General features: G+C 39.9%; 1 protein-coding gene across 1 annotated transcript in view; it reads right to left on the bottom strand.

Moving 5' to 3' along the window:
• The window catches only part of PDZD8 (PDZ domain containing 8), a 53318-nt gene extending 26484 nt beyond the window's left edge, over nt 1-26834 (bottom strand). Inside the window, exons 1-3 of the mRNA XM_054277215.1 lie at nt 25891-26834; nt 8691-8813; nt 4607-4709 (exon numbers count right to left, since the gene is read on the bottom strand). Of these exons, the coding sequence (XP_054133190.1) occupies nt 4607-4709; nt 8691-8813; nt 25891-26798 (1134 nt within the window). The 5' untranslated portion in view covers nt 26799-26834. The remainder of the gene's footprint in view (nt 1-4606; nt 4710-8690; nt 8814-25890) is intronic.
• Nucleotides 26835-27380: the final 546 nt, after the last annotated feature.

Here is a 27380-nt window from a genome sequence, read left to right as displayed (position 1 = left end):
GAAATAATGGCATTGGGCTCTAAGGAATTATCTGAATATACACTGAAATAAACCCCTCTGGCAGTGGGGTTTTGGTGGGGTTTTTTAAATGTTCATATTGAACAGTTACTAAGTAATAAGGAACTACAGTGCATTTTCACAGAAGGTTGTTCATTAAATCACAGCAAAGCTTTCTGAAGCCCCAAGTCAAAAGACTTAAATGTTTAGGATGAGACTGAAAAAATCCTGATGGCCTTCAAGTTTATTTGAAAGACAGATTACAGAATATTATGTAAGGCACAAATCTCAGAACTATTCCCCATTGTATTTACAAATATTACCAAGTTTTACAAGATCATGAATTTTCATAAAAAGTGACATTTTCAAAAAGCTTTTCTTGCTTTAATCCTCCTTCTTTCTTTTGATAGGATTAAATACTGAAATGGCAGGCTGTTAAATAAGCACAGTGAAATGCCAACTGTGAGGCATTTAACTCCATGTATTCACAAATTAACATTTCACAGTTGCTTTAAATTTTGACATTATAGTTTAGTACCTCCAGGCAACTCATTTCAGAAGGTGCTGGATTTGATTTACATTATTTTTCATTTTTGATTCATATGTTATGGTACTGGAATACCTTGAAGTTGTCCTTAATCCCTGATAAAGGAAATTTAGTTTTATGAAAAGCTGAGAAATATTGCTCTTTTTTTTTATAGTGCAATATTGAAAGGTGGTGTTATAGGTCCTCCCCCTGAGTTACTCCAGTGCTGATCACAATGCTCAGAATGAACTGCAGAAAACACCAAGCAGTATTCATAAAAAAGCACTGGGATGCTAATCTTGATTCTTTAATTCCTTCTATTATTAGATAACTTCAGGAGATATTTTTGTGCTTCTGAGACAACTGCTGCCAGAGTGAATCCTATGGGCTACCAGACGTGGCATTTTAGATGGAAATTTCTGCTTTTCAGAATATGAAATCCAGTTTCAGTATTGCCAAAGTTAATATTTATAGACAGGATTTCAAAAACATAATAATGAAAAACCCTACCAACAATAAAAAAGCCCTAAGACTTACTGCCTGTAGAAATAAGAAATTGCGGAGAAATATGAAGCCATGGCTATTCTTACAGTACCACCTCTGACAACACAGTTGACATCAGAGTTTAAAGGTGCTCCCTCAAATTTTTCTTGGGTTATGTAACTTATTTCATGATCAATAATGGTTCTCTTGTGCTCCTGAATTTCTATTAAAAAAGACTTTAACAGAAAATTTGGAACAGATATATTTTTGGTGTGCGGTGGAGAACCTCTCCACATTACTTTGAATTCTTACCACCAATAAAAAGCACAAACCATTTACAGTGTACATATGTATAAGATTATCAGAAGACACCAAACTCCTTGCAATAGTTTCTACAACTTCTAGAAAACTACTTAATCCTTATCAGAAAAATCAGTATGTAGATACAAAAAATATGACTACAAAGATTTGCAGAGCAGTTCATAAGAGACAAGATTCTCACTTCAATGCAACTGCACTCTTGAGTCATTCTTCTCCACAGAGGTGGATCCAGAGAAAAGCACCAGCAAATACAGAGCAGTCAATGCATAGGGTACTTACAAAGCCAACTCTGGTTTCTGCTACTCATATTTCAAGTTCATCTCCATGTCCATCCTTCTGCCAGTTGTACAGAAAGCAGGCTGTATTTTCCTTTTATAAATAAAGACATTTTGATTTTTGCTGAAAAATCATGTTATTCTTTCACAACATTACACAGGAAATGCTGGTAGTGTAAAGAGTCTCACCAAGGGTAGAAACGGCACAGAGTTCACTCTGAACAGATGTGCTCCAAGGAAAACAGAACAATTCTTTTTGTTTGTAGAAATCAACCTGGTACTGCTGACTTGCAGTCCAGTGGACACACCAATCCACATTTATGACACAGCCTCCACTTCATATCTACAATCACGTATTTCATTACTCAGAGATATCTCATTAACCACAGAACACCTGTCTGCCAGTCCAATGCTGCTAATGCTAATTACTGCATCCTCACCATACATCACTTTTACATAGCAGGGCACTCATTAACCTTAATTCCAGCAGCATGTACTGCTAATTAAAGTATTTAAGGATGTTTGCATGTTTCACATGGGAATGTGCCAAAACACTCTCTGAAGTCTTACTCCTGTTTCAGATTTGACAAACATAAGCCTGAGACACCTTTGTATTGTAACAGACACTTCAATAATGCTCCAGATATATTCAATAACACAGCATCTTTTTCCAAAATCAATTGTGACATCTACTAACGTTCCATAAATTCTGGGATCAGATTAAAGTCTTGCCAAAATTCATTACTAAGTATTAAACCTGTCTAATCTTTTATCACTACTACTAACACAATAAAAGGAATGAAAATGTCAAGAAGTATAGAAAGTTATGAGAATTTTCCTCAGGACTATTGTAGAACATAGTCTGAATCAGGGGATGTATTGTCATGCCTTTGTGAGGCTTGTATGAATTAGATCCTGTTAAACCAGAATGTACCTTTAACTTTTCTGCTATTTCTCTTTTGTAGTTTCTGAAATTGTTATTCATTCTAACTTCATCTTGAGTAAGTATTGCAAATGTGATCATTACAATCAGGATTTAGTATTAAAAAGATTTTAAGTATTGCCATCAGCTGCTTCATAGTTAATATTGCAATAGTGCTAATAATCACAATTAAGGCTAGAAGCAAACTTTTTGTTTGGAAAAATAACACAATTTTTTCATTATAACTTACTATTTAACTACTCAAACAGTTAACATTTCTAAAAATAACTAAGTTCCAGTGCTAAATGTGTAAGCAACACCTCCTATTTTGTTGAGGATCTTTGAAAATACTCTTACCACTCAGTGAGATGTCCTAACATTTTGTAATTTATCTTGCAAATTTAACTGGATTTCTTAAGGAAAAGAGATTTCCATGATTTTGCTACATCTGTTGAATAAAAAAATCGTTCTGCAAGTTGGAAATTTTCAGTTTCCATATTGTCCCATACTGAGATTTCAAAAGCAGGAGTTTTAAACCAGGCCACCATTCCAGAGGCCTCAAGTTCAAGGTGGTTGGGCACAGTGAATTCTCCAGTGCCAGCTGAGCTCGAGATGCAGCAACCCAAACTGAGGAGTCTCTGCTCTGGCAGTGTTTGAACCCACTGAATGAAGGACTGCACCACAGATGCACAGAAAACCCTCTGTACATTGAGGGCCAGATTTCCAAAAACTTAGGACATTTTTAAAAGCTGCCATTTCAGTAAAAAACCTGCCATTTCACTTTAGATACTGACACAGTAGATGAGTTTTTGAGAGCCTCCCCGGGAGTACTTTTGCATAGTTTTAAAAGAAGCCATTCCACCCTCACTCCTTTACTCCTACTGCCCTCTGCTGTCACAAACACATCAGTGCCACAGTGTCTGCAGAGCGTTTTTCCTTTCCTCTGTGTAAAAGAATGTGTTCTAACACTGCTACTCAACCTCTAAAAATAATCACATGTGAATTTGTCTAGAGGAGTGCACTGGTGAATCAATGCATTGCCAGCTCCACTGCCAGAGCATCAACCCTGCAGATCTGTGCATGTTTTCAGACACAGCTGCTGCTCAGCCATATTCCCCTTTTGGCAAAACATAATATACATAAGCTGAAAACAAGGATCACAGCATTTGCTACAAGGATTTTAGACCCAATGCAAAGTGGAATTTAATGGTGGAAAACTGAATGAGATGGTGAAATTCTGGATTCTTGCTGCTCCAGTGGAAAATGATGCTGGTCTCCAAACACAACTCCAGTCAGATGTAACAAAGGCAAAGGCTTAAGTTAGTGGCAGTCAGCAGAGGGTAAAATTCAGGGCAAGGATTTTTGTTCCAGTGATTTCTTTACATGAAACCAACTGTTAACACACAGACTTGTTAAAGCATTGGGGGGTTTTCTTCAATAAGCACACTACTTAATGCTCAGCACAAGCCCAATTCAATTTGATTACTAACACAATATCCCTCTAATGTAAAATTGAAAGGCTGTTTCATACATCACACCTCTTCTTTGATGAAATAGAAAAAGGTCATTCTCACTCTCACAAAAAGAAAAAAAAAAGGCAGGCAATCTGCAGGCTGTACACTGCTAAATTCCTGTTATTAAGTGCAATAATTAGTAAAACACAACCTTACAACACTGGCCAGGCAAAGACAGGTGAATCTTACTCACTGCTTTCTAAACACTGCCCCACCCAAATATAACCCAAATATAACCCAACTCACTGCTTTCTAAACACTGCCCCACCCAAATATAACAGGACTATAAAATAAGTATTTTCCACTATTTGTTTTAATGCATCTGGACAGTTGGCAGAATATTCAAACCAGGTATAGTTTCAAGCACAGCTGTGAGAACTGAACATGATGTTATCCATACATGGTAATTTGTCAGTGGACTAAAAAGTAAATAACTGGTCTGCTATTGTTTGGGTTTGGTTTTTTCTGGTCTATCACCCATTTGATTACCTAAAGACACTTTCTAGACCATGTATCAAGTGCAGAAGACAAAGTGCAATATGCAAAGATGACACCCTTTGTTTTTTACCGTTTTAATAGAACTTCTTGATTTTTCTTCCCAAACATTATTGCTCAGCTCCATTGTGCAATGAACATTTGTTTCTCTTTCATAGGATCCAAACACCAGTAACCTGAAATAGAAAAGCCTATGGTAAGAACTGTAATACCATTACATACATCCCAGATATCACATTAAATTCCCTATTCTTCATCTATACATGATTATTACCAATGTGTATACACAGAAGTTCAGAGAGAAGAGATTGCACAGGCACAGCCTTACACTAAAGAAAAGACACTGCCACCCTCTAGTGGAAGATCTCCAAATATAAAATATAACAGAATTTTTTGCTAAGGGTTTTTTTTGGGATGACTTTTTTTCCTACAGTGTTGTTCTTTTTTCTTTTTTTTTTTTTTTGGAGGAGAGTGGTTGGTTTGTTTTTAAAGAAAGTGTTCAATTGGCATTTTCCCATAAATGGCTTTTGTTTTATTTTAGGAAGAGCAACCAGAGTCTTCCACTTTAATCCTAAACATCACAATGTGAAGCTCTTGCTGGTTTAAGAGAGTGCTACTGTAGATTACTAATTATATTTGTATTTCACTAAACTGGGATCCTCTTATCTATGATTTTTGTAACATTTATAACAGAGTAGTTCTCCATGCATGATACCCTATTCCAGAAGGCTATAAAGCTTTTCAGACAGATATTAATACTTGAAAAAAACAAAACAACCCAGACTATAAACTTTAGGCTATAGAACAGCAATCAAGTTGTTCATAACTTATCTCACAGTAGCTGGAAGTAGATAAATATTTTGGAATATAAAAATTCAAACAAACCTTACTCATTCAAAAGAGCTGTTAGATTTTAATTCCCCCCTAAACTTTCTATACACATTTTACAAGAACAATTTCTAAGTTTTCATCCCAAGTATCTTATTTGTGATTGTGATGTGTTATACAACTCCTTAGATGATACAGACACAAGCTGTCAGAAAAACATCAATTTTCTCAGTTTATCTTGACATTGTTAAATAATGTTTCTAGGTTAAATATTTATGATCAAAAAGTCTCATCTTTCAGATGTGGAGATTTGCAGTAAATATCCTTTGAAAATTAAGTAAAGTTATTGAAGACGACTTTCACCAATGATCAGAACTGGTAAAATTCAGACAACCCAAGGGTAAACACCTCTCTGACTGTGACAGCTCTCAAGCTTCCTTTTGCTCACTTAGACACACTCTTAGGGAATTTCTCAGGGGCACTCATGGTCCTCCTCTAAAATATCAGCCCAGGAGCTATTCTGCTGTACTGGATAGAAAAACAAGCACATGAGACAGCTCAAAAGAGGAACAGAACAATTTTTAGCCAAGGCACAAGCAAAACCAAGAGGCATGTTGAGATTTCACCTTACAGCAGGTTAACAGCAAACCTGGTGTCAGGTGAACAGACACACCACAAGGCAGCCAAACTACACATTTAAATTTTAAAGAGCTCTTAGGAGCTCAAACTCTGCTGGAGTTTGGAGCTCCATTTCCAATTTCAGAAAGACAAAGGCAAAATTGTAACTTCTGCTACACTAAGAAAATTTTTGTTTGAACAGTATCTCCATTAATATGCAAAGAAAGAAGCTTTATCCTGTAAGACAGCTGCACATAGAGACTGACATTATTATATATTACTAAATATTAAATCTATATCCTACAGATTGAGAAGTGCCCACTTTATGGCACAGTTTTGGAAGTGTATTCTTGCCTAATAAAAATCAGAGTTTATTGTCTTTGTTACTTTTTTCAGAGTGTTTCCTGATTAAAAAGAAATAAAGCCAAAATTTAACAGTGTTGCTTCGTTTTTCCCTTTTTCTTCAAAGTTTTAAGATAATGACAGATAACAGCATTTTTGCAACAATTCAGTTCTTTGAGGGCATTGCATTTTTTGAAAACTTCAGTTTTTTGTGCAGGTCAGATAAATATTTGCAAGATATAATTCCTTTTTATTTCTTTACACCAAAGTTCCCAACTTTTCATTAATTTTTAACAATTTTAATTTTTCTTTCAACAGCATGACAGCAGAAAATTCCTATGATCAAGCTTGCAATTAGAAAAGAAGTGTGAAAAGTGCAAGTACTTGGTCATGTGAAGAGTATAATTTAATTAAACAAGCCATTTATAATACAGAAAAAGTTTGCTAAACATTTTACCACTATAGTTTCACCACTGATGTCCAAACTTATATGGGAGAAGCAGCAGAACAAAGTTACTTGATTAGATGGGAGAACTCTACTTCCAAATTCTGTAGAGAAGTCAGAGATCATCTACTGAGAAAATACAAAACCTTCTGGAGCACTGAGCAAAACTGAAAACCACACAGAAATTAAAGTGATCCTTCATTCTGGAATGAGAATGAGAGGATAAAAATGTTTAGGCTCCTATGGCAGATATAAGTGCAAAAGCCCTGGATGTCAGCACCCAGTGCTGCACTGGGAATTGGCCCAGCCAAACTCACACCACTCACAGAGGGCTGAGGAAAAAGGGAAACTTGATCACTGTTGTTTTTGTGTATATAGTGTATATTGCTTCTTTCACTACCAAAATTCTCTGTTTCTCTTTGTACCTCATCAATATCTTCAGATGCAAATGAAACAAGAGTGTTTATCACTGGGGGGTTCTATGGACAGCAGTTGTAGCTGTTCAGTTCAAACAAAGAATGGACAACTGGAAGATCTGAGGAATTACTGTGGGTCCAGCAGTCAGGCATCTTGCCTGAGAAGTGTCTGCTGAGACAATTTCCAAGCGTGTGTTGAGAAATTCCAAGCTGCATAAAACACTTGGATTATGTCAGACCTGACAAATCAGCAACTGCATCCTCTCCCAGCCATCTGATAAGCATCTGTGACAGCTGAAATCACAGAGCTCACAATGATGTCAGACTGAGCAACCTGAGCTCTCAGTGCAAAGAAACTCAAGAGTTGGTGCTGCTCAGTGTTTCAGATTCAGGAAAGACAACTTTGAAAGATTACTTCCCAAACCAAGAACACTGCACACAGTGCAAGGTGGTCATTTTGGCCCTCATGATAAAAAAAATGCATCAATGGGCTGAAATTGTAGAATTGCTGTGAAGAGAGATCAGAGTTCCTTTACTCAGTACAAAGGGGAAATGCTCCTGGTGGCCAAGGATGCACAGTTATTCAGTATCCTTGGATCATCCACAGAAACCACCACAGAGAGGGAGACAGGTAAGCAGGAATTTTATCACAAAAAACATAACCCCTGCTGCCACCACAGAACCCTTAGAAGCAGAAGAATATCTTCAGGAAGTCCTGACCACCACGTTAGTACAGCAAATACAGCTCAAATGTTGTACAGTGTTGTTCAGTGCTACAGAAAAAAAAAAGTGCAAAGAGAATTTGGTACAAGCAATGAAAGAACAGGCTAAAAAAGAGTCTTTCTGCAGAGCAGTTTAGTTCATAAAGAGTAGAACTGCACATGACTACATCAAAGCCTTAGCACTACTTGGATAAGATCTAACATAAACCAAGAGCCTGACAAAAAACCCCCAACAAACCAAGAGCCCACACACCTTTTCTCCAGCTTTGAAGAGAAAAATATTCTCTTCAATGAATGGAGGAAATAGATTTTATTTCTTTCCACTGTTTACTCAAGACCAAGACAGTAAATAATGCCTTATAAAAGTGATTTGGATTTATCTAAGTAAGACTGAGTGAAACCATCATTTCCCTTTGGTTACATAACACAGTAATATAATTACAACATTTATATTGTCCTGGAAAGAGACCCATAATTTGGTGTAGCAGAAAAGCAAACCAAGCAAATAAGAGGAGGCACAGAACTTGTAACCAGGCAAAATTCAGAAAGGCAAAGGCTTGCCCCCACACAAACCCAAAGTGCCTCAAGAAAGTAACTGCAACTTTCATTTGTTCATTTTTACTTCAAGCAAAGTACATTTTGTGGTTAGAGTGCAATCATAACACCAAAGCTGCCACTTTGCACATCAGAACTGCCCTACAACAATAATAACTACAAACTGAGGAAACACAGGTCCTTGCTTAGTCAAGAATAAGCAAAAGTGCACAAAAATATACAAAAATATACCTTGTACATTCAATTAATGTGACCCTCAGGCGACCTTCTATCAACAGAAAATCCTGTATGCAGAGGTCTCGATCTTCATATTCATCAGTTGGCAATAGCTGACATGGAAAAAATGGCTTGAACCTGAAAAATACAGAAGAAACTTCTCTTAATTCACATTACACAGCATGAACACACAAAAATATAAAAAAGGTAACAGGACAATAATGATCTTTAACACTCTTTAAAGAGAGAAACTGCCATTCCTATGTATTCATTGGTCAAAATGAATGAGTAGGAGCTACTAAAGTTTTTTGAATGCAGCAGACTGGACAATACAAACAAAAATTGCTTCACAAGAATAAATGGAGTAACATTTTCTAGCACAGATAATTTTTAGGAAGTGGGAATTTTGTAAAGATCACACAGTATTTTTACAATTGCAAACGTGATTTAACACAAGAGTCCTACTGCAGTAAATATCTTAGCAGGTCTTTAAGTTTATCTGCATAAACATCACAGCATAGAAAGATGAAAATGTGCTATGACCTAAAGCTTAAACTTTTTATGACAGTACACCCTAATGTACAGTGAACAGAGGTTCACTGCACCACCTATGTTGGTGCATCCTAATGAACAGCTCACTTTAGTTACACAGATTGATTCTTCTCTCACTTTGTAAAAAACTTTAAGTGGTTCTTCTTAGCCAGCCTTCTAGAATAAAAATAAAGATACAGGTATTCTAAACATTTGCCCTTGAGCTTTATTTCCCTCACTGCAGCGTGTGATTCACAGGAAAAGCAGTTCATGTTCAAGATAACTGTGCAAAACACCAGCTATCTCACCACATAGTTCTGTCTCTTTGATTAGAAAATGCTGAGTTATAAATACCAATTTGGTTTTTAAGTGATAGTGCTCTGGTGTCGGACACAGCCCTGATCTGAGGGAGGGAAGGAGGGGGAGAGGCTGCACAGCTGCAGCCCCATCACACGGCTCACACACACAGAAAATCCCAACAGCAAGGGCCACAACCCTGCACAAAGAATGATATCACAGCATCTGTGCTGAAGTTCTTGAAAAAAAACCGAAAAAAACTCTTAGAGGGCTATTCCTTCTTTCTGTCTTTATTTATTGCTCCCATCTCCCAGCACTGCCTTGTGCCTTGGTTTCCATCCTCTGTCACTGCTGCAGCCTCCCAGCAAGTATTTGTGTGGAGAGTCACAAAGAGCAGGAAAGGAGCAGCAGAGGCTGCAGGATGGCTCTGCCATTCCATGAGAAAGAACTCTTTCTTTCATAAGCACTGCTTGCTCAACCATCAGAGGCATCTGCTTGTCACATTCGGAGATCACAATATATTCAGGAAACAGTCACACGGAGCTGAACTGAAGAGTTTCAGAAACTCCAATAAATAATTAAGCATCCTTTAACTGTCAGCACACACTTTGGGAGGGAGCTGCATGCTCTGATTCCAGACACTTCGGTTCTGTGCGAGCAACAGCCTCGTACAGAGCCATGAGAAAGTAATTTCTTTTGTTCTCTCTGTCAATAAACACAACTCAACACTCCAGCTATTCTCCTGAAATCCAATTCAACTTCTAACTTTAATTTGGTTCCAAGTTTCTCCCTCATTAACTCCTTCATAAAGAAAACCGTTTTGAAATATGTCACATAAAAATACTCACTTTTAAATAATTTTTTTTAAAGGTCTTGTGCATGAAAAATATGAGGCTATTCGATCACTCTGGCCATGGTTTAGGTTTATGAGTATAACAAAAATAACTAACTCAAAATATGCCTTGTTCAAGTACTGACTGCTCTGGTAGTTTATTCATAATCCTCCCTTATAGGTCTTGAATCACTAAAGTAATAGCAAACATCATAATGGTAGGGAAAAAACCACCAAGGTGACCCCACTGTTTCAATTCTGCAAAACTTCATCCCAGTTCAGGGCCTGATCACCTCCCCACCCAGACCCACCCCACGTTTCTCACTTCAAGTACAAGCAAAGGCACCCTGTTCTTGTTAGGAATGATTTTATCCCCTCAAAAGACAGACTTAGCTTGGATTTTGTCAGGCAGAAAAGGATGAGTTAGGCAAGCACACTGGAAAACAATAATAAGTTTTGAGTGAGTAGGTACTTGCAGGTTTGAGGATTTTTAAGCACTAATAAACTGCTTTTCAGTCAGTAGCAGCAACTGCCAGTAGTCCTTCTCCCAAATCTAACATAAAGATAGTTTTCCATGGGAGCATCAACCTAACAACAACCATTCTGAGCTTCAGTGACTTACTGAAACAAGATTTCTGGCAGGGAAAAAAGGCAAAGGAAGAGGATTCAGTAGGTTACCATTAGCTCTCCCAATTTCTGCAAATACCATGCCTAAGAGTGTTGGCATTTTGAAGGTCTTTCACAGGATGATGTATTCACACATCCTGCAGGACATCTACAAGAACACAAACTTGGACAAACCTATTTTAAATCCTAAAAGTAAGAACAGGAAAGCAAAATAACACTGAAACATTCCAGTAAGGATGCAGACATATCCACCTACACATTCAAACTAAAAGCATCATCCTCAAGTGACTTCAGAACAAATGTTGGTACAACACACACTGCAAGCCTTTGCTGCAGCACAGAATAATGAAACAATCCCCAGGAAAAGCTATTTTCCTTGCTAGATTAAGACTATGTTTATTGTAATTTTGATTTCTATTCTCAAAATCCTTTTAAAAATTTATACAACAATGAATTAAAGAGGAATTAATTCTAAAATACCAATATAGTTATATACGTGAATATATAAAACACTTAGCAGTGTTTGGGGGACTTTGTGCAGTACTACTGAAATTTTCTACAAATACAGGACTAAAAGGCAGTCTCAACATCATGTTTCATTTCCAAGAAGCACTTCTGTTCACATTCTTATCACAACTAATTTGCAAAATCATTAGCAAAAAAAAAGGAACACATCACCTATTTCCATTGGCACTAGCAACGCACAAAGAGCTAAATATCTCACATTAAATGCATTTTTAATGTTTTAGTGCTGCTCTGGAGCCTTCCAAATTTATATCACAGCACTTACCTATTTAATTTACAGAGTTCGTGCATTTCCAAAATTAAACATTTGACAAATTACTACTTCCTGTAGATTTCAATTACAAACCAGGGAATTGAATAGGTGTCAGAATATTTAAGCAGAAAACAACATTATTTATTGGAAAGACTTTCCCACTGGGAGTTGGTGAGCTAACACAGACCCAGATGGGGACTGCTGGTACCAGGGTGGGCCCATCCCCTCGTGTTGTGAAACCACCCACAGGAAATCCATGCTCCCAAGGCATCACAGCTCTCCCACCTTTCTCCCCATGGCAGGAAAAGCCTGGGAACTTCCCTGCTGGAATCCATAAAGTTAGAGGGTTTTAAGGAAATGGTTAAAAAAGTATAGGCCTCAGACTGAAGTTTTGTTAGCATTGCAAATACAGCAGAAAAGTTTCCTAAGCAGTAGAGCATACATGACAAATAACAATAGGCCTCTGTAGAATTGGCTTATGCATGGCAACAAGGTTATTTAATGTATATCTTTAGAAGGTTAGCATGAATAGAGCTCTGTTCTTTGTCTCTTACGAACCAGTCTTTGTTTTAACTACCATTACGTGTGTTTTATAAGATTGGATAGAATGCTTGTCAATATGTGTTGTTCTATGTATGACTGGCTGAAATCTAGACTGAGATGCTTTTATGTCATTCTGTAATATTCCACCTCCCTGGCATTCCCTGTGCATCAGCCAGCTGTTAACATCCTGTCTCCATTGTCTAACAATGTCCTGAGACTGATGTGCTGAAAATAAAAAAAGGCTCTTCACTGGTCTGGTTTGCCCAGTGTTGTCCATATCTGGGTGTAATTGCCGCGGCCCACGGTTTCCTCACTAATGTGTGGGTTCCTGACACAATTGGACAGATATTCTCCCATATATACCTGACCCCCACACTTGCCCACCTTTTAAAAGCAGGGCACACCTTCCCACCAAGCCATCATCCCTCTCCTTGTGATGGCAGGACTGCAGCAGGCCAGCAATGGATGCTCCCTCTGCAGAAAGGCTTTGAAAGTGCTTCATTTGAAATGCTTATCAAGCCTTTTCAACTTTTTAAATTATCAGAGTCCTTCCACAAACTCATTTGTCCAAAGGTCTGAAATTCAGACAGCACACTCTTAAGAAAAAGCTAGCTAAAACTTAGTATTAATATGAAGAGGAATACTCATCAATCATGTGATATTTAAGCAAATGAAAAAATTCCAACTCTACAGAAATAATATTTAAAAGAAGCTGTAGCACAGTGAGTGTTTCTTAACAAATATTGCAAGATACAAACAGCAAAAATTGCTACTTCACAGGAGGAATTAGTCAGATGATTATACTGAAGGTAATGAAGATAAAGTTACTGAATTAATACATAGGATTAAAGGTAGACACTAAAATAGCACAACACTAAGCTCTTCCATACACGAAGCACAGCAAAAATGTTTCCAGGCACTGCAGGCAGTGTCTCCTTGGCGTGAAGGACTTCTGCACTCCCTCCATGCCAGACTTCAGAGTCACTTCAGGGGCTCATTCCCTCTTCAGTGACTCATTCCCTCTCAGCAGCACCTCCCCCCAAGTCTACATCAAAAGTGTATCCAGAAAAACCCCAAGCACACGAAGCTTCTTCCCTTCCCTTCCCTTGGAGCGCTTCCAGCCCCAGAACGGCAGAATTCTCCCTTGCAGCTGGCAGCTCTTGGAGGCAGAACTCATCCACTTGGAACAAGTCTGGATCTGGGGATTTCATTTTAAAGATGTCTGACCTACATTCCCTTTAATTTAAATTCACCATTCTGTGATGGTTTTGTGTCCTTTAACTTTTAACAGAAAAGAGGACAAAAGTCTTTTATACCTTAGTTTAATTAATCTAATCCCCAAATGAACTGCTCACTCAGTACCTATTTAATGATATTTTTACTTGCATGAGGAAATCTATTGAGAAATAAAAAAAAATGATTTATCTGGTATGATAACCATATGCTTCTGTGTCTGCTCATTGCTTCAGTTAAGAATATCCAGAATCACAGTAAAAAAACCAACAATTGTTCAGAGCTAAACAGAGCCAGAAACAAAATTCAAAAGTTGTCAGTATTCCATCTTCTACTTGGAGAAGTAGAAAGTCTTATGGTTTCCTTGCCATGGGCATGAGAAGATGGGATTTTGTAGAGCTTTTGCTAAAAAGTGAAAATATTTTTCTAAAATAAGTTATAGGAGAAGTTTTAACTTATTCTCTGTTTTAAAAAGGAAGTTTGGTATCTAAAACAGTATTTAAAATTACTGAATATCAGTTTCAGACCACATTAAACACTTGAATGATATGAATCCCAGCACTACTCTATTGACATAAAGAGAAAACATTTTCAGGTTTGGGAATTTTGAAGTTACACTAACTGAACATTTGAATTTTAATAAAGAGCAAAAAAGATTTTAAACCTCAGAAGAATCAACCAACCAAAAATGCAAACATCTTCAGCATAAAGCAACTCTGAATGCATTGCAAGTCTTTATTTTCATCTTGAATGTTAAGCAAAATTCTATCACAATCTAAAGAGAGACTGTATTTAGATTTCAATTTTGCAAGTGCTACTGTATGTGAAGCTTATTTTATCTAAAGTACTGTTGAAAGAATAACTGCTGGATTTATTCTCAGTTTGGGGATTAATCAAAATGTTCAACTAATTATGCAACAGACTTATGCAACAAAATACAATCTAAAAATGACTCTAAGAATTGAGTAATTTTTAGATTGTGTTTTTCACCTGAGTCACAGAAACACAAGTCAGGCACTAGTAAAGCATGTAAACTTCAAAGAGGGATTGGAAGCAGATATTTTAAGATATAAAGAAGTCCTCTATTCTTACACTGCATGTAATTCAAGATGAAGTTCTACTTCTACAAAAATTCTAAAATATTACAATCCACTCCTAAAATTACATGATCACCTTAATAAGATTTTAGAAGTGCTTATCAGCTAACATTTACACTTGCCAGGTATTATAATGTAAACAGCTTATATCATTCTTCACACTGAAGATTTAAGAATGAGGTTTATCTTTATTTTGAACAAAAAAATAGTAGCAGTAATGGTTTCTCTACAGATTTTGTTATAGATTTTACTCCAGCTTTCATTAATTTCTCAAGGAATAATGCTGCTGCTGAACTCTATCAGTATTTACACTCAGGGATTGAACAATTCAATTTAAGGTAGATTTCTATAACAAATAAGACTTATTTCAGCTTTACTCACATCCATGAAAATCTGGCTTACAAGCAGCCTGAAAAAAACCACTGCAATAAGATGGTGCTTATTTTCTAGGAAGTTTTATGGTAAAGAGCAAATCAGACCTAGTAATCCACCCACTGTCTTACAGGATATTCTGCCACACACATGTAGGAGGCTCACACACACAAGGTCTCAATAGATGAACAGTCCCTTCTTTTTTAAACCAAGACCTCAAAAGAAAAAAAAAAAGATTTTACTAGTCTTTTTTTTTTCTTCAAAGAAACTTCACACATTTCCAGATTCTTAAAATAGTTTTCTTTCTTCTCAGTAATTCTGAGGTATATCTTGAATCATACATTTGAGACAAGACACTTCCCAAACTTCAATTTGTTCTTGACTTCCCAAGAACAAACAAAAGAAGAAATGTAAACAGTCTAGTAGCTTATTCAAAAAAGATCATAGATTTTTTTCTTGCTTATATGACAGAAATTGCAAACACAACATGGACAGTCCTCATGATATGGTTTTGCTGCCTGCATTAGAATAGCCACAGGTAAAAAAAAAAAAATCTAACCAAAATTTCTTTCTAATCACCACAAACCAGATCAACTTGACCATGTGCATATTCTTTTGTATTTCAGGAACACTTCCCAAATTCTAAATTGCAAAAATATTGAAACAGCTTTATTAACTCAATGTAATCAATGTCTGGTCCCTGTTTCCAAGTTCTGTTGATTCAAATTAAGGAATGAAAATCCTGCTGTAATTCTGACAGGATGAAGACAAATTTTCCCTGTCTAACCAAAAAGCCTGAATTGTTGTGGCATTGCTCCAAATGGGACAGAAAATACAGAATGTGCTTATGTTCACGTAGAGCTGAAAGAGAAGTAGGTGTGGTTTAGCAACCAGCTTTTAGGCATTCAAGGAAAACAGCAGCAGGAAAAAAATAACAAAAAATAAAAAGCACACACATAAAAAAAAGCAAATAAAACCCAAGCCAGCCCAAAGCTCTGCCTTCAGCCAGCTGGTTTAGAGGTTGGTCCCAGTGACTAAGGCAAACATTTGCTTTTGCTCACTTCAGCAGACTGCTCTCCCATAAGGAAGTCTCGAGTCTACAAACATCACCTGTCTGCAATCCTGGTTACAGCAAAAAAGATGAGGATGTTCTATGAGAGGTCTGAGCTCTGAACATCACTCTCTCATTGAGCTGAAGAGTTTTAATCCTCTGCTCTAAACCCTAGCCTATACCCATGTGAAATAAAGTGACATAAAATCTCTCAGGCTGCTGAGCCAGAAAACAATGTCTCACTGCTGAAAGCAGTCCCTGACAGCTGTAAACCAAAAGTGAAAAAATATTTTTATCTGCTGTGAATTCTAGGCAAGAGCTTCCCAAGGTTTATCCTCACTCCTCCAGTTAGTTCTAGAAATGCTCAAACTGCAGAAGCTTCTCCTCAATCTACATTTATCAAGTCACTTCTGACAAGACAGAAGATGCTCCAATTCACAGCCTGAGAGCTCAGGCTCAGCAGGAGCATTTTCAGAGCTGAGCTGACTCCCAGCTCACCCTGCAGCTGGCTGGCAGAGCTCAGGGACTGCAGGGCTGGGGAGGGCACAAAGGGACCCAGGGACACACCATGGCCATGCACCTGCCAGCTGTCCCCAGGCAAAGCCAGCACCCCAGGCAAGTCACAGCAGTTTATTTCTAGAGCCACAGGGTACACAGGATCAAGTACCACAGCAGCTCAGCCTGGACGTGACCTGTGGCACCACTGATGACAATCAAACACAGGGAGGGTTTGGCAGGTTAATTAACAGGAAGGATTCCTGAACTTTCCAAATCCTGCAGCACCCATGGCACATTACAACTTGTGATTACATTTGATAGAAGCAGCTGCTCAAATGATGAATTTGGATACTTTCTCTAATTTGCCCTTCATTCAGAGGAACAGAGGAATAGAAAAAACCATCTGAGTTTTGAATTGTTTTAGAACAATACCACTGCCTAACACTGCTGTTCCCACCCCACCTCCCTTTCTAATTCACTCTTTGCTTGGAAACATCAGGCTTGTTTTGTTTCTTTTAACACATTGCATCAAGTTTTGTTAGCAAGTATATGGTTATTCTTTAAAAAAACACCAAACCAACAAAAACCCACACAACTGTTAAAGTTTTTGGAGTAATTTCCCCTGGTTAATTCCTTAGGAACTATTCACCAAGCCAGATCATTCAGAGGTGATCCAAACACCACCAGGAACCCTGGTGCCATGTCACCACCAAACTGGGACCTTGCATTTCTACTCTTCCTATTTGAGCTCAGGCAAACAGGAATAATGGTTTAATCATGGTTTAAACCATTTATTACAGAAGTGACCTCCATTAAAAAGTCCATTTTAATTTTTTACTACTCAATGGGTTACCTTTAAGATACTACACATAAAACTTGTGACAGGATATTTTTCACAGGTTTAAGAATTATTCACAAAATTAAGAATTAATTTAAAGCATTTTACCCACCCATGAGGTAGTAGTTACTGCCAGTATTTCTTCATTTCACTGGCAAACACTACAATCTTGTACTTAATGCCATTACAAAAGTGAATTTTAATATTTGTACACATTTCCTTCTGAATGAGCATTTTTCATAGCAATGTTGCCATTGACACTGATGCAGGAAAATATCCTGCTTAGCATTAGTCTCAGTAAAGAGAGTCAGGAACAAAGTATGTGAGTGTTGATTTCCATCAGATATCATCAGATAATTTCTAAAAGACAGAAAGTAAGAAATAATGATTTTGAATTTACATCTCAAAGTGTCCCTGTAAGTTTTTCAGCCAGAGCAACAAAAAAACTGCCAAAAAATTAATTCCCAAGTGATTATCCTAATTTAATTTTATGCTCATCATATCTGGCAATTAATTACTGCCTTTGAGTGTGTGTAACAGTCTGATTAATTATCAGTGGCTGATCACTGTAATACACTCTATTTCAGACAGAGTTTTATGGCATGTGGGAAGCCTTCAAAAATGGGTGAACTGTGCTGGTGTAGCAGAATTCCTCATGGAAGAGCTTTAATGGAGGGGACACTGCTGCTCACAGCCCGTTCTGCTGAGCTCAGCAGCACCAAACAGCAGAATTTAGATGTTATGAAGGGAAGTTGTACCCAGTAGCTTTAAGGTTAAAATGATTTAGAGCAGTTAGTAGGGAAAAAAAAAAAAAAAATCAAACCAGGCAGCTCTCCAGAGCCCAGCTCAGGGTTGAACATAATTTCTGTGGGTTTTTTACCTCATAAAACTTAAGGTTTTCCCCCTCTTTCTTTTATTCTCTGCTCCACCCAGCATCTCCTGGCAGTTTGCAGAGCTGTGTTTGGCCACAGACAGGTCCAGAACCCTGCCAGCCCCCAGCTGGGTCCTGCAGGAACGTCCTGAGGGGACTGAACTCAGGCAGGGCTCCACAAGGTAGGGTGTGCTTAGGGAATCAGATGGACCCAAATGGCTTTGGGCAGGTGTAGGAATCTTCATCATCACATTGGATCATTGCTTGTTTTCTGGTGAAAGATGGTTTGAGACCACCACACAAAGTTTTCTGTAGTTCCACAATTCAGGGATTTTAACAGACTGGGGTGACACAAATTATCTATTAATGGAACCTACCTATGTGGGTTGCTAATTCCTCTCCATACTCAGTTAAGAAAATAAAGCTTATTAATCCTAGAAGTGTTATATTTAAAGTCTTTTACTATACTCTAAAAAAAAAAATAATATCAAGAATACCCAAATGTTGCAACAGTTTCAAATCAAACAAGTGTGAACATGAAGTGCAAACACAGGAGCACACTGGGTGACTTTAGGCCATCCCTGCAGGAATGCAGAATCAGCAGTTTCCCACAGAAAGCCACAACATGGAAGGATCAGCTGCAACAGTGAATGCAGCAGCTTGAGGCTGAGCTTCACCAGCACTGCTCTGCTCTACCCCACTAAAACCCAGGGTCCTCACCCAGGCTGCTTTAAAGAGCTTTCTCATCAAGTGCCATTTGAATAAAAGATTAACTGTTTCATGCATTTAATAGATATAAATAGGTTTGACAAAAAAGCCTCCTATATTTTTACACCCAATGAACTACTGAGAGCTGTATTAGCTACAGATCTTCACAGGTAAAATCTGTGTCCTTTTCCTTGAATTAATCTCCTTCAGGAAAACCCAGTGCTCAGTTACACGTGACAAGTGAGGGACACTAATCATACTGTCTATTACAGAGTCTAAAAATCATAATACAGCCTGTAGAAGGTGGCTCAGAACAGCCAAATTCCAGAGCTTGAGCACATCTCCCTGCTCCAGCAGACAGGCTCAGAAACTGTCCACACATTTCTTACCATCCACACATTTCTTAGAATCCACACATTTCTTACCATCCTCACATTTCTTACCATCCTCACATTTCTTAGGTGCCCACAGCTCAGTGAAGTGATTAACTCCTATATGATCTACATTTTGAAATAAGTTACCCTTAAAAAAATAAACACTACTACTGCTTAGTTAATATTTATTTAAATGTATTGAAAGCAACACAAATGAGGACAACTGAATAAAAAGATCCATATTTGTGCTCACTGAGCAGCATGATCAGTTCAAGGGCAGAGTCCAGATGAACAGAAATGTGGTCTCAATGCTGGTGCATGCAAAACACCATCAAATACTAAATAAATAAATCTCAGCAGATTTTTCAGTCTTTATTCACTATCCACATGAAAGTTCACTGCAGGACTAAGATCAAGTGACTTCTAACACAAACCAGCAAAGGATTAAATGAGGTAATTTTCTTTACATTATTATTGTACAGTGGTTTACATACTGTACATGAAAATAAGGAAGAAAAGCTGAAGGAGGTCCTGTTTTCATGTCAGACCAATTATCTTATTGGATTTCCATCTGCAGCAAAGGCAGATGCTAATGACCAAAATGTGTTCCTTTATCCTGTACCTTCATCCATCACTCTCTCCAACTGAGATTTTCTCTTTGCCCCACACCTCTGTCTCCCAGTTTTTTCACTAACCCATCTCAAGTCATGTGTTAGTTCCTCACCCTTGTAGGTAAGAATAGAAAATGCAGGATTTGTTGACTAACCACAGAAAAAGGCTCACTCTTAAGCTGCAAAGAATGCCACCTGTGTGCTGAGAAATGCCTGGTATGTAGCTGGGCACTCATTACTTCTGACTTTACCATGAACAAGTTTCAAACTGGCATTCTTTCAGAATTCAATCTTTCCAGAGGGAAAACTCATGAAGTGCTAGCTACATAAGATTTACATACAGCCATTGTACCACATAATTTCATACACTCTGAAGAAACTTGTATTTAGTGACCCTCCAAAAATTATGTAAGCCTGAGATGGAGCCCTCCCAAAAAAAAAAAAAAAGAGTAAAAACTCTGCAGTACCAAAATCTTCCTTCTACATGCAGCACCCTTGGGGGAAAAAAAAAAAAGGAAACATTTTTTTAACATTTATTTGCTGTTCTGAGGTTTGGTTGTGTTCATTGTGTGTCAGGTTGCCTACAGACCCACTTATCCAATTCCTGTAAGACAAAGCAAAGCTGCCTGTCCATTATTAAGATGATCTTCCAAGCATGGAACTCTGACTAGAGACAGATCCACTGAGTGAAATTATCTCCACTTTGCCATGAGCAGAACAGTCCGTGCTGCCATCATTCAGGGCAGTGTCTCTGGGACATCTGAAAATCACAGTGCTGCTTTACCATCAATTTTTGCAGAGCAGAAAAGGACTCAAGTCCTGCAGGGGTTTTAATGCTTTTGTACAGTAGATTATTTTTGTACCTAAAACAGGCATAGCATTAAAAACCCCAATAAACAGAACCACAAACAAACCAGTCTTCTTTCCCATCAGCAGCAGCAGGAATGAGAACTTCAAACAGGGGTGTCTTACAGATTTAAGTAGTGAGAGATTCCTATCAACTGCTGTGGAAATCCACTCAAAAAGAAAAACCCTCCCTTTGCAGCAGCTACAGAGAAAGGTCTCTGAAGCAAAGACATGATCACAGTCCCAAAATCTGATTATTTCTGTACTCCTGCCTCATCATATGAATAATACATGCTTTTTTTTTGATTTTATACTTTTTCCAATACCTCAATTTCCTCATTATGAAGTAATTTCTATTGTAAAACACATTTCAAATCAATATCTATTTAAATTACTTCTAGGCTTAAGTTTTGCCAAAAATAAGAAACTACTATGTAACTCTCAAATTGCATTCTATAATGGTAAATAAAAATAGGCTTGTTTAATTGTTCTTCCTAGAGAAATTCAATATAACCTCAGCTTCCAAATAAAGCATAAAACTATTTAACATGTCTAAATATATTGCAAATGATCAGTTCTAAGGACAATTCATGTTGACAGTGGCCAGAGGAGGTCCTCTAAACACCCAACACAGAGATGGTAGAAGCAATGCTTTATGAGAATACTTACAAAGAAAAGAAAGTTATTCCCCTCAGTGGTAGCATGCATTAAAACAAAGCAAACAGATTTTCTCAAAGCAGCCTAGCATCAATACAAAATAGTTGGGTTTTTTAATGTAACAGACCAAGAAACAAAGTGTTCCTATATTGGAATATGATCCCAACATTCCTAAAATACACAGAACTGACCTATTGCTTAACCAACACCTGGTCTGCCTAGAATGGATGAACTTGTGAGATGTTTAATTCAAGAAAAAAAACAACAACTGTCAGGTTTTTTACATCATTGCTTAAGAAACAGCAGGAAGTGAAATTCTGGCAGAAGAAGCCTTTTACATATACACAACAGGCTTTGGATCTTTGTCACGGCAAAGTGTATTTTTATTGCCTAGAAACAACCTGACACCCAAACCTCTCCAAAATCTAAAAGCAAGATCAAGAGCTGTGCAAACCAGCAAAAATACACCCAAGTATTAAGAACATGCTGGCCACAGCATAATCAGTGTACTGATAAGCAGAGGTGAGAGAGGGCACAGCAAGGCTGTCACCATAAGCAACTTAATAAAAGGTTAATGAGCAAGGTAGAGCTCATTAGGGAGCTAACACAGATGAACCCTGGACTACTGCAGCAGCACCATCAAGCAAGGAGCCAGACCCTGAAACAGTCCCTACTCTGTGCCTCTAAATCCTATTAGCCACCTTAATAGCCACTGTTACAGGGACATGATAAAGTTAAAACCAACATGAACAGTGTCCACAGCACTAAAGAACTGTTGGAGTGCACACAATGACAAACCAAAAGCTGGACTCAGGTTACAAGATAAACTCCACTTTGTGCTGATAGCATTCATTGCCCTGGTCTATCAAAAGAAATCTACATGAAAACAAGGTTGTATTAGGTTTTCCCCACATCTGAACAAGACACTGCTCTGACATACCAAAATGTTTGCAGAAAAAGCTGCTTGCATTTCTATAATAAAGCAGCAAATACATTAACATTAAATACAAACATTTAACTATTGCTATTATCAACAGAGTTGCATAAGTCCTTTATCAATTACGACCGAAAAAAAACCCCAAAAAAACAAACCTAGCCTACATTCACTGGATTTTACCCACAGCCTTACATCCAGGGATTTCCTCAAATCTACTACACAAGACAGCAATTCCCATTCAATAGCAGAGCAGCTACAGAACAGGGGGTTTGGCCAGACACAAACACATTTATTAAAGGGACAGAGAAAAGTGATTACATGCTATTAGAGTAAAACACAAATTACTACTTATTAGTTTAGACATAAAGCACAACCCTTCTTTTTCAATTGGTAGACAATTGCTTTTATGGAGAAAAATGTGCATAAAATGCTAGACAAACTTTAAATGCACTAAAACTAGGCTTCACTGCCTCTCCCTAGACTCTGAGGAGTGCAGCAGGAATGCAAGATACCTTTTCCTGCTTTCAAGGTACAGTTCTGCAGATCACACAAAGCCTGTAGAAATGGATGATACAAAATACTCATCGCTGCTGTGCTGCATAAATTTTGTGCCTAACTGGAAAGAATACAAAGTACTTGAGTAGTAATTTGGCTGTAGTAACAGACAGTACATATATGAATATATATTTTTAAAATAAAAGTGTTTTGTAACTAAATAACAGAGGAGGCCAGGATGTGTAACACAAACTTAGTTATAACATGTTCAAAATCAACTACTGGCAAAAGTTCTCTTTGTATGCAATTCACCACGCAGTAATAACCTCTAGAAGTTGCCTAATACAAAAGACAAAGAAAATGGCATATTTTTTTTTTGCTAATTAACACCTTGAAGCAAGATAAACTCTTTTGTGATCGTCAATGTGGAAGCCAACAGAGTAGCAAAGCGCCTCTTTTGGCCAGATAAAGAGAGAATTCCTCACCTTTGTTTACAAAGTTGCAATCGCTGTTATCCAAAGTTTTATTTACAAAGTTACTTGAGCAAGAGCAGGGAGACATCAAAAAGGTTTTGAACTACACATTGAAGCAAATATTATGTACTTAAGGACATGTGGGCAGTAGGGAAAAAATAGGAGAGAATAATCACATTTCACGTAGATGAGAAACTTTTCAGCTTCAGGTAAGGTAAGAGGTTATTAAGCAGCCGTGAAACTTCTGACTTTCTCCTGGATATTCTTTGCTAAGAAATATATTATCATACCATAATCCCAAATCCAATGTAATCTTACAATTTAAAGCCCCAATTTTGCATCTTATCAGCAAGGGGCTTGATTTTCCAAACCAGCTTTCAGTGACACCTGAACTCTCAGCTGTGGCACCCATAAGAGTGCACTGTGACTGCTCAGCTGTTACCAAGAGTGGGGATTCACCTGCCCAAACCCAGCCTGGACACACTGAGCAAGAATTTGTAGTTTTAGTCTGAGTTCCACAAAACCTTGGGCCCCTGTGGACAGCCCAAGGCTCCCACCTGAAGCTGTAAATGCCGTGGTATGGACAGCTGGGACACCAAGGAGCCAAACTTCCTCCCTGAGGACAATTCCATTCACGTGCATTGAGCCTTGAAGTCCCCTTCACAACAGGGGGATTGGAATGATACCTTCAGTGCATGGGATAAAATGTAAAAGTCAAAAGCACCAAGCAGGGTTGGACACTTGCACTGAGCACAGCAGGCTACCAGCCCACTACCCAGTGGGAAAATCAGCTATGATATTGCTTTTTCCTCTGAAGCATTCAGAGATTCTCAACTCCTTCAACCACAGAGAACATTTTAAGTTAACTGTTAATTCTTCTTAGTTTTAGAATTATTTATGCTTCATATATCATTCTGAGTGTCAGTTACCTTCTATCATCACACTTCTCATTCCTGTTTCAGGCTCTGCACTCTGCTTCTCTCTTTATTTGCCCCTCCAGTCCCTCATCACACGTGCCTCATTCATTCTTCATGGGGGCAGAAAATTTGAGAAACACGTGGAAAATTGACTGTCTCCAACTAAATGATGAGAACACCTCACTGTCCTCTGTATATCTCAGAGGCAAAGTGAAGATGTCTGTCCTCATCTGCTGGAGGGGAGGGAGCACATCACCCATCACAGGTTGCACAGGAACCCCAAAAACTTGTCTGGAGTGCAAAGTTCATTTGTTCTGTCTGGGTGTGCTGGGAGCGCTGACTCTGCACCACGACTGTGCAATCCCAACCTCTCCACTTTGCAGCTTCACCCTTTCCAAAACAGCAACAGAATGGAGGCAAACCTGCCGTGACAGCCTCCCTGCTGGCCAGGGATTGCTCTCCTCTGGAGAGTTCAGCACCTCAAAACTTGAAAGAATCACTACATTACTCAAAAAAACTTATTGCTCTGTCAGGGCTATCCAAATCTTGGATATTTTAAAAATCCACTTTCATGAGAGCACTTACACATTCAATTGCAGGGGAAGCAGCTGAAAAGTCTTCAGAAATTACACCACTACAAAGCTAATTGCACTTCAAAACTCAAACAGGCATTGTCAGTTACTCATCTCTCATGAATTTCAAGGAAAAGGCTTATTGCAGAAGAATGTTGTAAACAAACCTAAAATCCTTACTTAACGCATAACAAAAGCTCAAAAGAACAAACAAAAGAGAAGGGAAACGTGGTGCCCTGAGAGTGGTGAGACACAACAGAAAGGAAACACAGTACCGTACCTGAGCAGGGGTAAGACGTTCAGTATCAGTATCAGGGGATAGAAACAAAGCGAACACGTCTGTTGCCACTTCTGCTACAGAAGTATCAGGGCATATTTCATTATATTCACTATATAATGCAGTCTGTGCTGCAGTGTGTGCATTTGTAAAGGAAAACTACTACAATACAAAAAAAAAAAAAAAAAAAAAAAAAAAAAAAACCCAGAAACCCAGCAGGTTTAGTTACCACAGCAGTGGTGATAGTTCTCTTATCAACTTTCAGACTTCGTCCAAAATTTACTGAGGGAATTCAGCAGACCAGAAAAGAAGCAGACTGCCTTTATCATGGGATCTCAAAAATATTCCTTAGACAGTGAACTCTACCCTTTCTTACATTAAGCAACAACCACCTCACCTCTAGAGGTAAGCAGCAGCCACAAGCCTTGCCCTGGTGGCTCACACCAAGGGCAGGAGCTTGGGAGGACACCCCAAATGCACACACTCTCCATGGAGCCATCCTCCAAAGAGGGACATCGTGGTCCTATCGTCACACACCTGACAAGACCCCCAAACTTTTCACACGTATTGATTCTGCCACTTAGTTACACCCAGATGAGGGCATGGAACAACCCCACTGTGCAAGGCTTCTTCACCTGTCATAAATGGAAAATGATCCTTCCTTTCAGGAAAGCTCCTACTAGCAGACAAGCAATGCACCGTGCTAAGCACCCATTAAGAGCAAAACAGCAACTCATCTGCTCAGCAGCCAAATAACGCTGAGGACGCAGGCCAACTCACCTGATTTTATAATTGGGTAAGGTGTGCTTGCGCTTAATCACTTTCTTGAACTGGTTCACTATGATGGAAGTGAGCTGAGGCATGGGCCTCCCTTCAAACTGAGACTTCACCTCAAAGACAATCACGGGGTCGTCCATAAAAGAGAAGGACCAGTGAGTGAAGGGCAGGCGTGTGAAGACCAGCTTCAGCCTCCCCATCACCCGGGAGATCTTCACGAACAGGTAGGCCGACTTGCCGAACACCAGGTCAGCATCGATGGCCAGGTGGAAGCCACCATTGTATTCCAGGTCTACCTCAAAGGCCAGCTCCTCGGGACAGCCCTCCTCATTGCAGGCCACCGGCCGGATCAGCTTCACGGACTTGAAGACAGGCAGGACATCGCCGAGAGACACCTCCCTGAGGCTGAGCCCCTCCAGCACCTTCCCTGTCATCTTGGCCTGGAGCAGCTCCTCGAACTCCACCTTGATCTTCTTGATGACCCAGTCCCTGACCAGGGCAGTGTCCCTGAGCTCCCTGAAGAGGAAGAGGAAGATGGCATTGAGGAAGTGGCACGTCTCCTCGCGGGAGGAGGGGGCTGGAGGGGGCTCCGGCTGCTGCTGCTGCGGCGGCTGCTGGTGCTGGTGCTGCTGCTTGGGGCCGGGATCGGGGCCCGGGGCGGCGGCGGGCGCGGAGGCCGGGGCCGGGCTGGGGGCTGGCTCCGCGGACACCGGGCCGCCGGCCAGCTCCGCGCCCTGCAGGTATTCCCTGAGGCCGTACTCGGCCGCCACGCGGGAGTAGACGATGCCGCAGTAGGCTCCGTCCGCCCCGGGGGGCTCGGGCTTCCTCCTGTAGACGAGCAGGAGCTGCACCAGGAGCGTGAGGCAGCAGCCGGCCAGCGCCGAGAGCAGGATCACGTAGAGCAGCGGCATCCTCGGGCCTCCGCGCTGCCCCGGGCGCGCCGCCCTCACCGCGCCGCCGCCATCGCGGGGGTCGCGCCCGCGCCCCGCCGGCGTTTAACGGCCGCGGCCGCCAGGGGCCGCCTCATCCGGGTCCCCCCCGCCGCCGGCCGCGGGGCGGGGCGGGGCGGCGGCGGCAGCCAACCAGCGGCGCCAGTTTCGCCCTCCTCGCGCTCCGATTGGCGGGCTCAGAGGGTTACGTCATGTCGCCGGGCGCCGCCGTGGCGTCACGGCGCGGCGGGCGCGTGCGCGAGGGGAGGGGGAGCTGCGTGGGCGGAGCGGGGCGGGCGCGCGCGGAGGGGTCACCCGCGGCCGTGAGGGGCGGCGCGCGCTCCCGAGAGCCGGCCCGGGACGCCCTCCTCAAACTCGCTCCCGAGGCTCGTTCTCGAGACCCGTTCTCAGGGCGCGCTCCCCAAGCTCGCTCCCGAGACTTGTGCTCAGGGCGCGCTCCCTGGGAACACTTCCAGGGACTCCTCTCCCAGGGCGCGCTCCCCAAAGTCGCTCCCGAGCCCCGTTCTCAGGGCGCGCTCCCGGGGAATCCTCTCCCGGGGCGCG

This window comes from Melozone crissalis, unplaced genomic scaffold (genome assembly GCF_028551555.1).
Source record: "Melozone crissalis strain CALT ecotype California unplaced genomic scaffold, PUWL_Pcris_2 ptg000019l_1, whole genome shotgun sequence".
Lineage (NCBI taxonomy): Eukaryota > Metazoa > Chordata > Aves > Passeriformes > Passerellidae > Melozone > Melozone crissalis.
Note: the sequence above shows the minus strand (reverse complement) of the source record. Positions and strands in the feature narration are given on the sequence as shown.